The sequence below is a fragment of the Epinephelus fuscoguttatus genome, linkage group LG17, assembly GCF_011397635.1.
Source record: "Epinephelus fuscoguttatus linkage group LG17, E.fuscoguttatus.final_Chr_v1".
NCBI lineage: Eukaryota > Metazoa > Chordata > Actinopteri > Perciformes > Serranidae > Epinephelus > Epinephelus fuscoguttatus.
The window spans coordinates 22,669,866-22,685,384 of NC_064768.1; the positions used below are offsets into that span (position 1 = coordinate 22,669,866).

At 40.6% G+C, this 15,519-nt stretch overlaps 1 protein-coding gene across 3 annotated transcripts in view; it reads left to right on the top strand.

Annotated features, from left to right (window-relative positions):
- Positions 1-5,475, top strand: part of tshz1 (teashirt zinc finger homeobox 1) — a 141,516-nt gene extending 136,041 nt beyond the window's left edge. For all 3 annotated transcript variants that reach the window (XM_049603029.1, XM_049603030.1, XM_049603028.1), the window contains one exon: positions 756-5,475. In XM_049603029.1, the coding sequence (XP_049458986.1) occupies positions 756-4,102 (3,347 nt within the window). In that variant the 3' untranslated portion in view covers positions 4,103-5,475. The remainder of the gene's footprint in view (positions 1-755) is intronic.
- The last annotated feature ends 10,044 nt before the right edge of the window (positions 5,476-15,519 follow it).

The following is a 15,519-nucleotide window of genomic DNA, read 5'->3' on the forward strand; positions in this document are numbered from 1 at the left end:
GTGGCATGTTGGACGAATAGAGCAAATTAAAGTCAGAAACAGATCTGTGGTCGCTATACGACAGCAAAATAGACAATGAATTACTCTGCACAGAGTATATGGCTGTAGGCTGCTCTGGCATTTCAATTTGCTGATAAGGAAAAATGTTTTATATTTGATGAATACACTGAAATGTTTGCACATATGCTGTAAATTCATCTTATCAATTCATTGTTACCACTCAGTATATGATATGAAGGAAATGTGAAACTGAGTCTTTATTAGAACAATCACTGACACTTGTTTTACTCTTTCCGTCTCGTTACTTTTTCTATTGCAAAGAGAAAAAAAAGTCTTATTTATATTGAGAAGTAACAGATCTCACCACATGATTAATAAGTATCATCTTCACTGTGTATTTGTTCTCTCTATAATTTGAAATGTTGCTTGTTTTTAGTTTTTAAACTAGGCAGAAACATCTCTGTGTTCTCATGTCTGCTCTCTACCCTTGCTGAGCTGTAGTGTTCAATAGCTTCATTAGGCAGCACAGTGAAGAGGACGATCTGTCATTGTCAAGAGATGGATGTTTGCCACTTTATTATTGCAAAACTGTGTCCTCTGCTGGGACAATTGACAAAAATCTCTTTAGGATTATTGCACATAGCACCTCCATATAGTAAGGCTGGCAGATGCATAATTGGTGTCATTCTCATGTATCAAAAATATGTGGATAAACAATATCTAATGCCACTTGTCCATTCTTCTGTGTTTTCCAGCTTATGGACCTGAGGATGAATTTAAAGGGGACAAGATTGATGAAGAGGAACATCTGCAAGATGACGGTCTTTCCCTGGATGGTCAAGATGCAGACTATCTTTTCAATGATGACGACGATGCAGGAGATCGTTTTAGCTGCCAAAACTCTCCACTCAGCAATGGCACCAACCCAGATGCTGGGTATGCCTCTCCACTCAGCACCACCAGTGATCATCTGGTGGACCTTAAGACCACGTCGTCCTTCAGTGATCAGGAAAAGGTAGAGGAGAAGCTAGGGGAGAGCACGGAGTCCATCAATGGCCTATCACTACAGGACAGTCTGGCAAAAATGAAATCTGTCTATGCAAACCTGATCTCGGATGCCTCCTGGTCCAGCATTGCTCTGGACATGCTTAAAAGCAAACAAGGGAACAATTACGCAGCTAGCAATGACAATGGGAGCAATCACAAAGGGAGCAATGGGTTCCTGAACAGTCAGAGCCCAGGCAGCATCCATCTGAAGAGTAGATGTAGCACTAGCAATGCCTCAGCCACTACTAATGTTACCATCAGCAGTTCCACCACTAGAGCAGTGTCAAGCAACAGCAACAGTGGCACCAGTGTAAGCTCTGGCAGCACAGGAGGATTAGCCTATGACTGGCACCAGGCAGCATTGGCCAAAACCTTACAGCATACCCCATTCCAGCTCCTTCCTGAGCCGAGTCTTTTTAGCACCGTGCAGCTTTACAGGCAAAACAATAAGCTCTATGGCCCTGTGTTTACGGGTGCCAGCAAGTTCAGGTGCAAGGACTGCAGTGCTGCGTATGACACTTTGGTTGGCCTGACAGTGCACATGAACGAGACGGGCCACTACCGTGACGACAATAAAGATACTGAGGATGATCGAAGCAAGAGATGGTCCAAGCCACGCAAGCGTTCTCTGCTAGAGATGGAAGGCAAAGAAGATGCCCAGAAAGTTCTGAAATGCATGTACTGTGGTCACTCTTTCGAATCTTTGCAAGACCTCAGTGTTCATATGATCAAAACAAAACACTATCAGAAAGTGCCTCTAAAAGAACCAATGCCAGCCCTCACCTCAAAGCTGGTACCTCCAACCAAAAAAAGAGCATTTCAAGACTTGATGTCCCCAAGCTCGCCAGAGTCTGTCTCATCGGGCATACTTCTAGGAGACTCTCCCAAAGACCAAAAAGTGGCCAATCCTTATGTCACTCCAAACAATCGGTACGGTTACCAAAATGGTGCCAGTTATACTTGGCAGTTTGAGGCACGCAAGGCACAAATTCTCAAATGCATGGAATGTGGCAGTTCACATGACACCTTGCAACAACTGACAGCCCATATGATGGTCACAGGGCACTTTCTTAAAGTAACAAATTCAGCCTCTAAAAAGGGCAAGCAGTTAGTTTTTGATCCTGTCATTGAGGAGAAATTTCAGTCCATTCCTTTGCCACCGACGACCACACGACTCCCAGCACCCAATGGGAAGTCGCAGCCTGGCTCCCCATTGCAGCCCGCAAGCCCTGAGGAGAGAAACGAAGAGAGGAAAGATGAAGATGCAGAGGAGGAGAAAATCGAAGCCATCGAACCGGAGAAAAAAATAAAAGAGGAGAAAGAAGATCCTCCTGAAAAAGCTGATAAACCTAAAAAGGCAAGATCTTACCAATATCTCAGAGAAGAAGACTTGGAAGAGGCACCTAAAGGTGGTTTGGACATCCTAAAGTCTTTAGAGAATACAGTTTCAAGTGCAATCAGCAAGGCCCAAACAGGCACACCAACCTGGGGTGGATACCCCAGCATTCATGCCGCTTATCAGCTCCATGGATCCTTAAAGTCTACATTGCCGTCATGTGCACAAGTTCAACCTTTATTCAGCAGCAACAGTTTGAAGGCACTGTCCTCTGATTTGGGCACTCTGATCCATTCACCACATAGCCCCTCTCCACCTCCGAGTCACAAGAGCAACGTGCTGGCCATGGAGGAGCTAGTTGAGAAAGTGACAGGGAAAACTTCAATAAAGAGTGAAAAAGAAGAAAAAGCTGTTCAGAGTAAGTGCAGGTCTGCAAAGTCTCCATTGCCAAATCCTAAAGACAAACAGGCTTCACCCAATCCAGAAAACAGCTCAAGGGCAGTGAAGACTACCATAATAGAGGACCAGACTGAGTCAAGAGGCAAAGAAGGAGAGCAGACAGAGAGCAAAGCAGAGGCACAAATAAAAAGTGAAATTGATTCACCAAAAAAGCCTGTAAGCAATGGCTGCAATAACCTGAGCATCATTACTGATCACTCCCCTGAACAACCACTTGTCAACCCTCTCAGTGCTTTGCAGTCTATCATGAACAACCACTTGGGGAAAGCTGCAAAAGTGACTACCCCCTTTGTAGACCCCTTTGCGATGCTTTATAAGATCAACAGCAGCTCTGCTCAGATTAAGTCAGCAGAGCCAGTGAGCCAGTACTACGACGATGATGATCAGCCCATGGACTTGACAAAATCCAAAAACGTCAACGGAAGTACACCTAAGAGTACTTCTACACCAAACAACAATGCCAGCATAAACAGTAAACCAGCTTTCAAAGATTTCTCACAATCTTCTTCTCCGCCTCTACGGGAGAATGCTTTGATGGATATTTCAGACATGGTGAAAAACCTGACGGGCCGTTTGACACCAAAGTCCACGACACCGTCTTCCATCTCTGAGAAATCAGACATCGATGGCTGTACTTTTGAGGACAGCTTGGAGGAGCTGTCTCCCATCCAGAGACGGAAGGGTCGACAGTCGAACTGGAACCCCCAGCACCTCCTAATTCTCCAAGCCCAGTTTGTGTCTAGTCTTCGGGAGACTCCTGAGGGAAAGTTTGTGATCAGTGACTTGGGACCCCAGGAACGGGTCCACATCTGTAAATTTACTGGTCTCTCTATGACTACTATCTCACATTGGCTGGCCAATGTAAAATACCAGTTAAAGCGGACAGGGGGCACAAAGTTCCTAAAAAATATTGACTCCGGCCAGCCTCTGTTTTTGTGCAGTGACTGTGCTTCCCAGTTTAGGACTCCCTCCTCCTACATTCACCATTTGGAGTCCCACCTTGGGTTTACCCTGAAGGACCTCTCTAAGCTTTCCATAGATTTAATAGAGCAGCAAGCAGTCAGCAGAATAGAAGACAAGACTTTCAGCTCCTCTGGACTCACAGACGAAGACACTGGCTCAATATATCAGTGCAAACTGTGCAATCGGACATTTGTGAGCAAACATGCAATCAAATTGCACCTTTGCAAAACACACGGAAAGTCACCAGAGGACCATCTGATCTTTGTAAAAGAGTTGGAAAAGTTTGACAAACAATGAAGACAAAGCTGATAGCATGACAGATTACTGTTGCACTATAACTCTAAGCTACAATCTGTCCTAACAGATAGTGCCACAACTGTATTGAGCATTGTTACGATATTGTAATGAAAACATGGTAGCTTTAATACCACATACTGTAATTATTCAGTTATCCATAAATGACAGGACCTTGCACTGCAGAGGCTCAAAGCTACATTGTAAAGGTTGAATTTTTGGTGACATAAACGTACCAAATTGGTGCAGCAGCCATGGCACTATAGAGTCACTGACTGATTGTTGCTTTCCTAATGCACTGCATCTTATCTGAGCCTTTGGGAAAAGTCCATCTGTTGTTTTAAAACTGGACCACGCTCTTACTTTGATCACTGATTTTAAATGATTTTTTTCAAGATGAATATATTTCAACACAACTTGCATATTATTTATGAGACAGTTTGTGCATGTTTTTATGTAAAACAGTGAGCATATTATGTCTAATGAAATTTCAACCATGATGAAAATTGATAACCCTGTTAAAAAAACAAAACAGCAGGTATAGCTGTTTATATGAAGGTATATGGTTATAAAAGTGAAAGGTGATGTTCTAAAATTATTAAGATGATTTCAGCACTTTAAGGAAGTGTAAACTGATAAAGAAGTGTGAGGGTAAAAGTGACAATACATCACCCTCTTTGGGTTTTATTCCCTTGATCAACTTGGAAATTCTGAGGGACTAACTATAATATTGTTTTGTATTTGCCATTAAATCAGAAATTCTTACAAAATGTTTAGAATATTTGTTTCTCTAGTAAAATATCATTTCCTGGTTGTTTCAACATGTACAGTATTTGCGTTAGTCGGCTACCAATTTTATTGTGAAGCTACAGTTGTAAAATTAATGAAGTTTAAAAGTTATTGTATGAATAATCAGCAAGTATGTATATATGTATGTCAGCATATCTTGCTCTTTACAGTTCAACATTATTTGTACTGTGTGCATTTTTATAATGTTATTTTCTAGACAAATATGGGGGAAATGTATAAAACTACAGAATATTGTCGGACCACAATGTCCTTTTTCAGTGAAAAGTCGGTCCTTCAATGTGGTTTACATAAAATGACAGAATTTTACTGGCATCTGCTCTGATGCATGGTCCTGTACATAACATTGAACAAATGAAATTCTCACCCAATGATAGATTTCCAGGTTTTATCATCAATCCAGTTATTCAGAATGGCATTCTTTTATCCTCAGTTGTAAAATAAACTCCATGTCCTGGATTAAATTGTGGTGTTGTTTGAGTGATTTTGGGCAGAGTGTGAAATTCAGACAGATGCAGCAAAGCCTGAACCTGAAACACAATATCATACTGCGAACTCTTGCCAATAGTCATTTTCTTCTTCTCTCTCTCTCTCTTCAGTGATTATTTCAAGGTTTTATGAATAATTTTCTAGATTTGGATACTTTAAGCACACCTTAGTTCTCTGTTGTATTTGTAGAGTTTAAAATAAACTACATGACATTCTTTAACGTCCTTCATTCTCTGTTAAGTTCTAAATTGTGAATTGTTGCTTTATGCTATAGATGTAGATTTCAGAAGGGGAAGCAGGGACCAGGGTCCAGGTCAGAGAACCCCTTACCCCCTGTTTCGTGTATATTTGCCCCAGTGTTTAAAGAAAACCTACACCCTTGCTTTATGCTCCACACCAATATCATCATCTACTTGTATTTCATATACCAACAGGGGCCTAACTCTACCTGGCAGTCATTAAACTGAATCATGACCCTGGTATGCTTTGAGTAAGGGATAGTTTAGCATTGCAGTTAGAGATATTGACATAGCACAAATTGCAGAAATTCCCTCTGAACTTCACTCACCAACTGTGTCACTGTGCGGAAGGATATGTGCATCTACTCGTGAACAAGAGGTTTGTGCTTGGGACAGCGTGAGATGTAAACATTAATGGCGTCCTCCTCAGCTGAGCTGTAACGTTAGCTAGCTCAATGCTGCTACATGAGCTAGCAGTAGATGCACGATACTTTCTGCGCAGTGACAAGGTCAAGGTCTGTTGATTATTTTGAGTAACCAGGTCATGATTTCCAGAAAGAGACACTGGTATTGAGTTTTTCAAATCTGTTTTTTTGCCAGTTTAAGCACCACAAATGGAGTGCTATCTAGTTCCATTATATTTGACACAAGGCAGAGACAGGCGTCTTTACTGCCGATATCTCAAACACATAGCAACTCACACAAAAACAATCTAGAGGTAAGAGGATAAAATATGTATTTTTCATTTGGGGCTGATCTGTCCTTTTAAGTGGTCACCATACTTCGGATAAAGCAGGCCCTTACTGTAAATTGCACTGAAATATCAGAACATCTACAGCATTATCAGGATCATAAATACAATCCAGTGGGACAGTCTGGATTTTGACGGCACTCTTGACAGCCACAGTACTACGGCTTTACGCAGACAAATAGCTCATCTGATTTTTTCTGGATGTGTGTATAAAATGAACTCTTCCAGGAGGACTGGGGGCTTACATGGGTTTCTAGTTTGAACTACTCGGAGCACTTTTGGAGAGGAACACTATAGGTTCAAATCCGGCATTCACCCCCTCCCATTTTTTAGGCAGGATTCATTGTGATGCACCAACAGAGCCACCTTCTTGGCTGGCTTCACTGAAACAAACGCAGCGACAGCCACATCAAATCCCCTAAATTTTTTGTCCTCAAAGGGGGCTTGCTTCAGCTCACTCTGGACCATTTCCAGATCCCACTAAAGGAGCAGCAGCTTTCCCACTGTGAGCCACAGCTCCTCTTAATCTGAGCAACCTCCATACGAACAGTTTGAAACAGTGTCCCTGCAACAGGTTTCAAAGATCCTCCCTTCCCCTGCAGGGTGGTGATCTCCAACGCTGACATGGCTACAAGCTCAGTCTCCCCAGGTGTCTCACAGAGCTTAAGACCCTTGGGTGAGGATGATAGCAGCTCCTTCAGCACTGGCCTACGTCATTACTTTTTAAGGGATACCAGGAGGCTGAACAGGGGAAGCAGACTGCAGGGGTTGAGTCCACTGCTGTGCCACTGAATCAAAGCTGAAGAGAGAGGGAGGGAGGTGAGGAGGCCAGCTCAGAGCTCCAAAGAATGATCCACATCCACCGGCTGACAGATACAATTAACAACATTACCAAACTGGCAGAACCATTAAAATCATGAATATGAACAATTTAAACCCATCACCAAAATCTGACAGAAATCCATTTATTTGTGACAATTCTTATTTAAGTAAGTAAATTTCAGTTGAAATTTTACAAGACCATCAACTTTACAGTATATATACTGTATATAACATATATATAATATGCATAATTAAATGATGTTGCATGTTTTTAAAATCTAATATCCCTTATATTATTATTATTATTATTATTATTATTATACCTTAAAGATCAATGGCTTGCACCTTACACATACAAACTTAACTTAACCATTAAATGAAGCAAAAAGGTGCAGTTTTATGGGAGATTATGTGCTGGACTATTTCTTGTTGAGACCCAGTGACTTGCTTATTTTGACCATGATGTTGCCGGGCAGGCTTGGAGTAGTTTGGCACATAACACCCTGTAAAACCGCATCTTATTGTCTTTACATCTCAGTTTTTGTGTAGATTGAAGAAAAAAGATTTGTGTTAATTAAGTTTTAGAGGTGCTAGAAGATGAGTTTTGTTACTTTTGGACAGAGCCAGGCTAGCTGTTTCTCCATATCTAGTCTCGCCACCAGACAATCAGAGATCTCCGCCTTCTGATAGTCTGGGGACACTCCTTTCTAAAGTGTGTTTAACACACTGGTGAAAACGGCCGGCAACAAAGCAACGCCTCTCGCATTTTTGAAAAGGACACGCCCTCCCAGAAATGTGCGCTCCCCATTTTCTCGTCCGCAAGGAAACAAACACACACAGAGCTTGAAAATGGATGCCGAGAGATTTAACTCCATTTTATCAAACGTGTGCTCAGCCCACAAGATTGTGGAAATGAAGGACTTAGAGCGACTTTCGTGTTTCTAGTCGGACTATGTTTACAAGCACAAGAGTTCAGCGAGCCACCGAAGGACTGCCCTGCGGATTTACTATTGGTTCTGCAACGTAGGGAGTTTTTTAAACTATGAAATTGTATCTGCCCATCTAAACACAAAATCAGGGAGAAAGTCATCAGTCTTTAGTTAAGCAAAGCGTCTAAAGACTGACTTGAGAGTCTACTCCATATCTAGTCTTTATGCTAAGCTAAGCTAGCTAGAGTGGTATTGATCTTCTAATATAAAGGCCCTGAAACACCAAGCTGAAGGTCAGCATTTGGTCAGTGTCGGGCCAACGATGTGCATCTGTTGCCCTAGTTTTTTCAGCGTGTCCTACACTGTTGGCCTTAGTTGGCGCTTGTCACCTGTTTTTTTGGCCTATTCAGCATGTTGAATCTGTGTCGGAGCCAACAGAGCCCATCAGTGAGAGAAGTTACTCTGATTGGCAGTTCAGCTCAGAGCATGAGAACAGAAATTGAAGTGAGGAAAGGAAATAAAGGCTAAAGGGTGTGAGATAGAAACAGACTTGTTGTATTAGGTAAGGCTATGCTCTTAGCCATTGAACTCTTTAGCAAAAACAGGTTGTAACTGTTAAAGTTCGCTAGCGCACAGAATGTCTTAAATCCATCATGTCGGTCTTTCGGTTTCAATTTTTTAATGACAAATACGGACTACCACCACATGCTGGTATGGAGGATTATTTCCTTTCATGCAGGCGCACAACAGACATGCTAGTTGGTCTCTGGCTGTAGCCTTTGCATTGTGTTCAAGTGCAACTTTTTGGCCTACACACAGGCTACTTGAAACAATGCATCAGTCGGCCTCACTGCTGCTAGTTCTTTGATGTCTGTTTGGTATGTCTGGGTCTTTAGAGGTGCTAAGCTAAGCTAACCAGCTGCTAGCTGTTGCTTCATTCTTACCTTACAGACATAAGTATCTAACTCTTGGAAAGAAAGCTACAAAGCCTGTTCCCAAAATGTTGAACAACTCCTTTAGTTGCTACAGAACAACCTCTTTGGTGGCACATTTCCGTCTTGAAGTTGATTCTGTAAAGGCGCAGTAATGTAGCAGAAGAAAGGCAACTTTGCAACGTTAATGTAGCCGATATTGCTTGCTACATTAATAAATAAGCAAACTGTTTCCATTTTCACTTTTAAATCTGTGGGTAATGCAGAAGGTCTGGCTCCGCTGGCTGTTAGGATGATGGTCAAAAATAATCTGTAGCATACAGTTTACCCCTGCTGAGTGAAAACCCAGCATGAATTTTCTAATGCAGCCTGGTCGTTTGTGTGCACAACTTTGAACGTCTTTTGCATATTTCTTCTGCTACATGGCACCTCGTTAGTACGACACATTTTCATATTGCGTTAAATGAATGTGAGGTTTTTCAAATTCAGACGCCATGATAAGCCCCAAATCAGTGAATGTGTATGAGCAATTTCAAATAGAGACATAATCCCTTTTAGAGGAAAAAAAAAAGTGAATAAAACATTGTCATAAAAAAACAGGATTTGACTTTATGGTTTAACATAGAGCTAAGCTTTATAGTTCAGCTAGTGAGACACCTGATAAAAGAGGCCATGGCATGTCTCCACTGAAGGTATTTAAGTCGACATGCTCCCACCCCACGCAGCTCTTGAACAGTAGCCTGAGGCATTTTCTCCCAAGAAACAATAGAGTTCCAGTGCCTCGCAGCGTGCTCTGTGTGGCAGGGAAACATAAGAAGCAGCAGTGAGAAATACAGAGAAGCATCCCATACAATAGAAGCCACATATGATAGACGACAGCGAGCAGGAGCATAATGTACAGAGAGTTCACTAATGTGTCCAACAACAAGGACGACTGATCAACAGAAACACATAATAAACAGGATATGCAATGATTTGAAAGGACCTTTAACTTCTTTCTCATTAATAATAGTCTTTATGAAGAAACTATGAAGTTTAGAGAGCTTCATACAGTCAGAAAAGAGCATGATCCACGTTTAACTTTATTTTCAATTTTAAAAAAAGTGCTGTCGATAAGGTTGGGTATTGTTTAAAAATTAGGATACCAATATCCTTAAACGGTGCTACACTGTGGCCATACTTGAGAACACTTTGGTGTATCTCGGCATGCTGAACTGCCAACTCTGTCAAGTACACTACGCTCCACTTCACCAAAACCATACAAATTTTACAGGAGAAGCAAACACGACCATTGTTTGACTGGATAAGTTCTAATACCACTTGGTATTGGGCTATTTTGATAGCCTGCCCTTGCCATCAGGCTTGAATTTTGCAGTGACGACATTCAATTTGGCAGATAATATAAATTTATTAATTTGAATTTGTCAGAACAAAATTGATATGTTCCATTTTACCAAGCAAGTAGCAGAGTCAATTGGAGGGCAAGCATTTAGGATTCCAACTCGTTCTCATCACAACTGATCAAATACCGCCACCTGTGTCAGCTTTGGATGTTTAGGAATTGCAGATCAATTTACGCTTTTGACATGGGTCCCATCTTTTCACTCTTCGGTTTTTAAAGGACACATACTACAGTATTTGCTCATAACATGCATACAGCTTTTTCAAAAATAAACTTAAACTTTGTAGTTTAGGCAACAAAAGCATGTGGTCAGGTTTCAAAAATTCATTTAAAATTCACACGGGAAAAGAACAGCAGGTTCCTGTGTCAAAGTCTGGAGTTTGTTTGACCCATCTACCTCTCCTATCACCCTCCCTATACAGATATTCTCACTCTTTTGATTACTGTTGTTGCTAGCTGCATTACAAACTGCCGTTACCCAGTGTGTATCCACTGCGAGGGTGCCTCTGCGTGTCCATCCCCGACACAGAAGTCCACTGACAAAGCAGCGGTATTTGACAAGCTGGGTTGTTGCTTGCTGCCCATAAAACTAATGCGCCTGCTGGATATCATTTTGCCGTGAAAAGTACCTTTGTGCATCACTGCTGACCCTGACATCACTGACAAAGCAGTGGTATTTGACGAGTTGGGAATATGAACGGGCTTTAGTGACATCTGGTGGTGAGGTTGCAGAATGCAACCAACTGAAACCTCTTCCATGTGCCAACTGTATAGAAGAACTACGGTGGCTGATGTGAAAACGCAAATAATCAGATCTAGAGTCAGTGTTTGGTTTGTCTGTTCCGGACTACTGCAGAAACAACATGGTGGACTCCATGGAAGAGGATCCGCTCCATATGTAGACATAAACAGCTCATTCAAAGGAAACGAAAAAACAGTTGTTTTTAGTTTCAGGTGTTTATACACTAATTAAAACATATCTATGAATATTATATTCCATTTCTCTATATTTCCCTGAATCCAAAAAATACACTAGTTTGTTTCAACATCATAAATCAATACCCAAAGTCCGTTTTGACTGTTGGTTAGACGATAATCATTTGGCCTAGGTTGTGTTTGATTGGGATTTCTGTACATTTTTTTGTAAGTAATCCATTTACAGAGTAATTAAAATCATTTATTGATTGATCACTATTGAGATGCAATCATTAGTTGCAACCTTGATTTTAAATGACAGCTTTTTCTCCTTTGTACTCAAGCACAAAAAGAAGTAACTTAAAGACTTGTGAATTCAGTGTTTGAATATGTGCACAGACGACAGCATTACATACATGATCTAATATAGCTGCTTTTGTAGATTAACTAAATCAAGGATCATTCAGTCAATACATGTATTGTGATGCTGTTTCATGCATGGTCTCTAAAACAAGCCGTCTTTGTCTTGTCACAACAGATACAAAAGCTTCACGTATGACTTTGTCAGGCAGTCGATGTTTTGTTTGTTCTCTTGTGAGTCTCGTTTGCTTTAAAGCAAACACAAAATAAATTGGCTCCATGTCATCACCATTACCAGGTGAGCAGAGGCTCACAAGACAGCAGCACAAATCTGATGTTAAACAAAAGGGTGTTTATGACAAGAGGCGTCGCGATGCAGCCTGTTATCCATTTATAATAATCAAAATGGAAAGCCTCATGTCGCAGTAAGCTGTTCTGCTTCTGAGCGGTAACATCTGTACATCCATGAAGTATTACGTGTCAGTGAGATGCACACGACGGTGCGGGCAGTGTTTGAATCCTTGTGACATGCATATCATGTGTACTCATGCCGACAGCAAGGATTTGGTGAATTAACCTCGTGCTCTCCTGTCCCCCCTCACTGCTTTCTGGACAACCTTCTGTTGATCACAGCTCTGTACGACAAGACCTCGCTTTCAAAACATGTGTGCTCTCTAGAGGGAAGAATATCTAGAAAAACAGCACAGTGGAAAACATGCTGCTGAACAAAATCCTCTCATGTATGCTGTTTCAGAGAGGAGAACAGAAACTATTCTGGTTCATTTTAGGGCTATAAACAAGAGTGTAGGTGTTATTTTTGAAGTAAGGTCATGGGAAACAGCAATAAATGATTGCATTTCTTAGGCAAGCATTAACCTTGACTCAAACCTTTATACATATATAATTTAGTAACCATGCAGAGAAGATCTTACCCTTAAGCTACCGATGGCCCCAAAACACAAGACGAGACTACAAAGTTAAGTCACTGCTCTCCTAAAGCTCATTGCTGAGTGTAGTAATTGAAAGCAACCCATATGAGCTTATTAACATATTCATCTACTTAGAGCGTCATTTACTTGGATTATGACAGTTGGACACTAAGATGACTCTGTTAACAGAGATTTTAGTGAGTAAATCAAACTGAAACACTAAAACGAATAGGAATGGTACCACTTTCTAATGAGGTGGGCTTTATAAAAATGAAGGCTATATAAGTTGTAGCCAATGGTTTTAATTAGCCCGGTCACCAGAATAAAATGTTGGCATCGTATGTTTTTGCTATCCACATTAGTAGTATGTATAACATGAGTCAGATATGACTTGAGTTTCTAATTGTAGGAGGAGGGGATGGTGTATGGCGTGACACCTAGGCAAGATGGCTGCCAAGTACCAGCAGACCACTGTCTGACACCAATAAAACCGGGTATTTTTTAAAGGCTCATCACAACAGGGGTCAGTGGCTTAGTGGTAAGAGCAAGCGCTCCATGTAGAAAGACTCCGTCCTTGCTGCACCAGCCCGGGTTCAATTCCAGCCTGCGGCCCTTTGGGTCATTCCCTCTCTCTCTCTCTCTCCTCCCCCCTTTCACACTTACCTGTCCTATCAATTAAAGGCAAAAAAAAAAAAAATCTTTAAAAAAAAAAAAAAAAAGACATATCACAACATTTCCAGTTGTTTGTAGCGACCACACCAGGTATTTTAATCCCGAACATGATGTTTCCTAATCCTGACCAAGTTGTTTTTGTGCCTAAACCTAACCACATGTTAACCAACCAACCAGATAAATCTAAAAATGGAAATATAAAGAAACATAAAGTTTCATGTTATCCTCTCAATATGAAACGTACAAATGTAACATATCCATGGTTTGCAGAAACAGACAATGCCAACCACTTGCCAATGCCTCTATTAATTAAGTTCATTTAATAATGGCTAACAAATTATTTTCTAATGCTTATCATTCATTCATTCATTCATTCATCCATTCACATTATTTATATTCCCCATTCATAAGAGAACCCTTTGGTTGCCAGGTTGTGAAAATTCCCTTGGATTTTTTTTTTCTTCCATATTTGCCAATAACGTTGTTCTAAATGTCGGTAATCAATCAATAAATGTGGGATACAGTATGTTCTGGCGAAATGGATTTTGATCCAGATCCTCTACGACTCTTTTCTCTGACATCCATTTAGTTAACCAGATTTTTCACAACCCAAAAGTTGTCATCATTGACATGTCCATTTAAACAGCGTTAGTACATGACTAATTGTTAATACTGCCATTACCTGCAATTTATAATCATGTTGTAATGAGTGCCAAGTTCGAAAAAGTGGTACAAAGCTTGAGAAAGAGAGGAGGGACATCACAGTTTCCCAGAGCCCAAGATGACACCTTCAGATGTCCTGTTTTGTCCGACCAACAGCCCAAAACTCAAAGATATTCAACTTACAAGAATATAAAACAAAAGAGGGTAGCCATTTATCTCATTTATCCTGGAACCAGAGAACGCTGGACATTTTTTTCTTCATAAGTAATTCAAAAAAATAATCAGTTAATTGATTACTGTCTTCCAATAATGTTCTGTGGATTGACTTATTGATTACTCAACTAATTGTTAGCAGTAGTTCATATTATGAACTGGATCAAACATGATTAAAATGCAAAAGAAATCACCAGCCACATTCCACTGAATCAGCATTTATCCTCCCAACATTTGAATGATGTTATTATCAATGTCCAGTGTTCTTACTTTTAATGGATTCTTTCCTCAGAATAGTCTGATGGTCAAGTTAAACGTTAAAGAGTATTCAGATGTTGTGGACTGTTCATACTTTGATGGCACGAATGAATCACCTCGTTTCAAATGATGACTCTACCTTTAAGGTGCGTGAAGTTTTAAGGCATCAATCAGAGGTGAACTCACTTGTTTCCCACATAACAAATAAATGTTCCTGATGTGGCAGACTCATTTCTTTCTGTTGCAGCCGTTCTGACAGCAAAACAATATAGCACCTTAAATTTTTGTAAAAACATTAAACCTCAATGCTGGATCTGAAGCGAAGCTGAAGGTTTAAAATCACCCGAGACATCTCATCATGGACAGAGAGTTCAATCCGATCGCTTGTTGACACGTTTGTCCCCGCTGAGATCTGCAGGCAGTCAAAACCATCTTGTAAAGTGTTGTGTACCTGTCAGGAATGAGCCTTGTTTTGGAAGATACAGACGACATAATTCATCAGGCCGAGGGAGAGGCTCTTGAAGAATGGAGAAGTGACAAAGTCGATTCTTTCGAGAATAATGACGGCTGCCAGCGTGCTGAATGGATGGAGTGTCTTTTAGGATCTATCAAAGCCTTTTTCCATTCTCGTAAAGCCCACAGGTGTTATGTGAAGTGCCGTCACTGTTGTGTCAAAATACCTAAAATATTGAGACATTTATGAGACATTAAGTGTGATTTTTTTTGTGGATACTATAATTTCACCATTGTATTATTTCATTTGTTCAATCAATTGAGTGGACCCACTGCAGAAAGGGTGCAAACAATAAGAAAGCACTTGAGAAAAGAGAAGTGGTGAAAGGAGCATTCAAATCATTTTCAAGTAAAAGTAGCAATACCAAACTATAAATATACTCATTACAAGTGAAAGTACAGGGTATAAGCAACAAAATGCACCAAAGAAAAGCAGCCGTTATGCAGAATGCCCCCTGTTAGCATTTAGCAAATTCATACTATTGGACTATTATTGATGAATTGGTTTATTAGCAGTACTTTAATG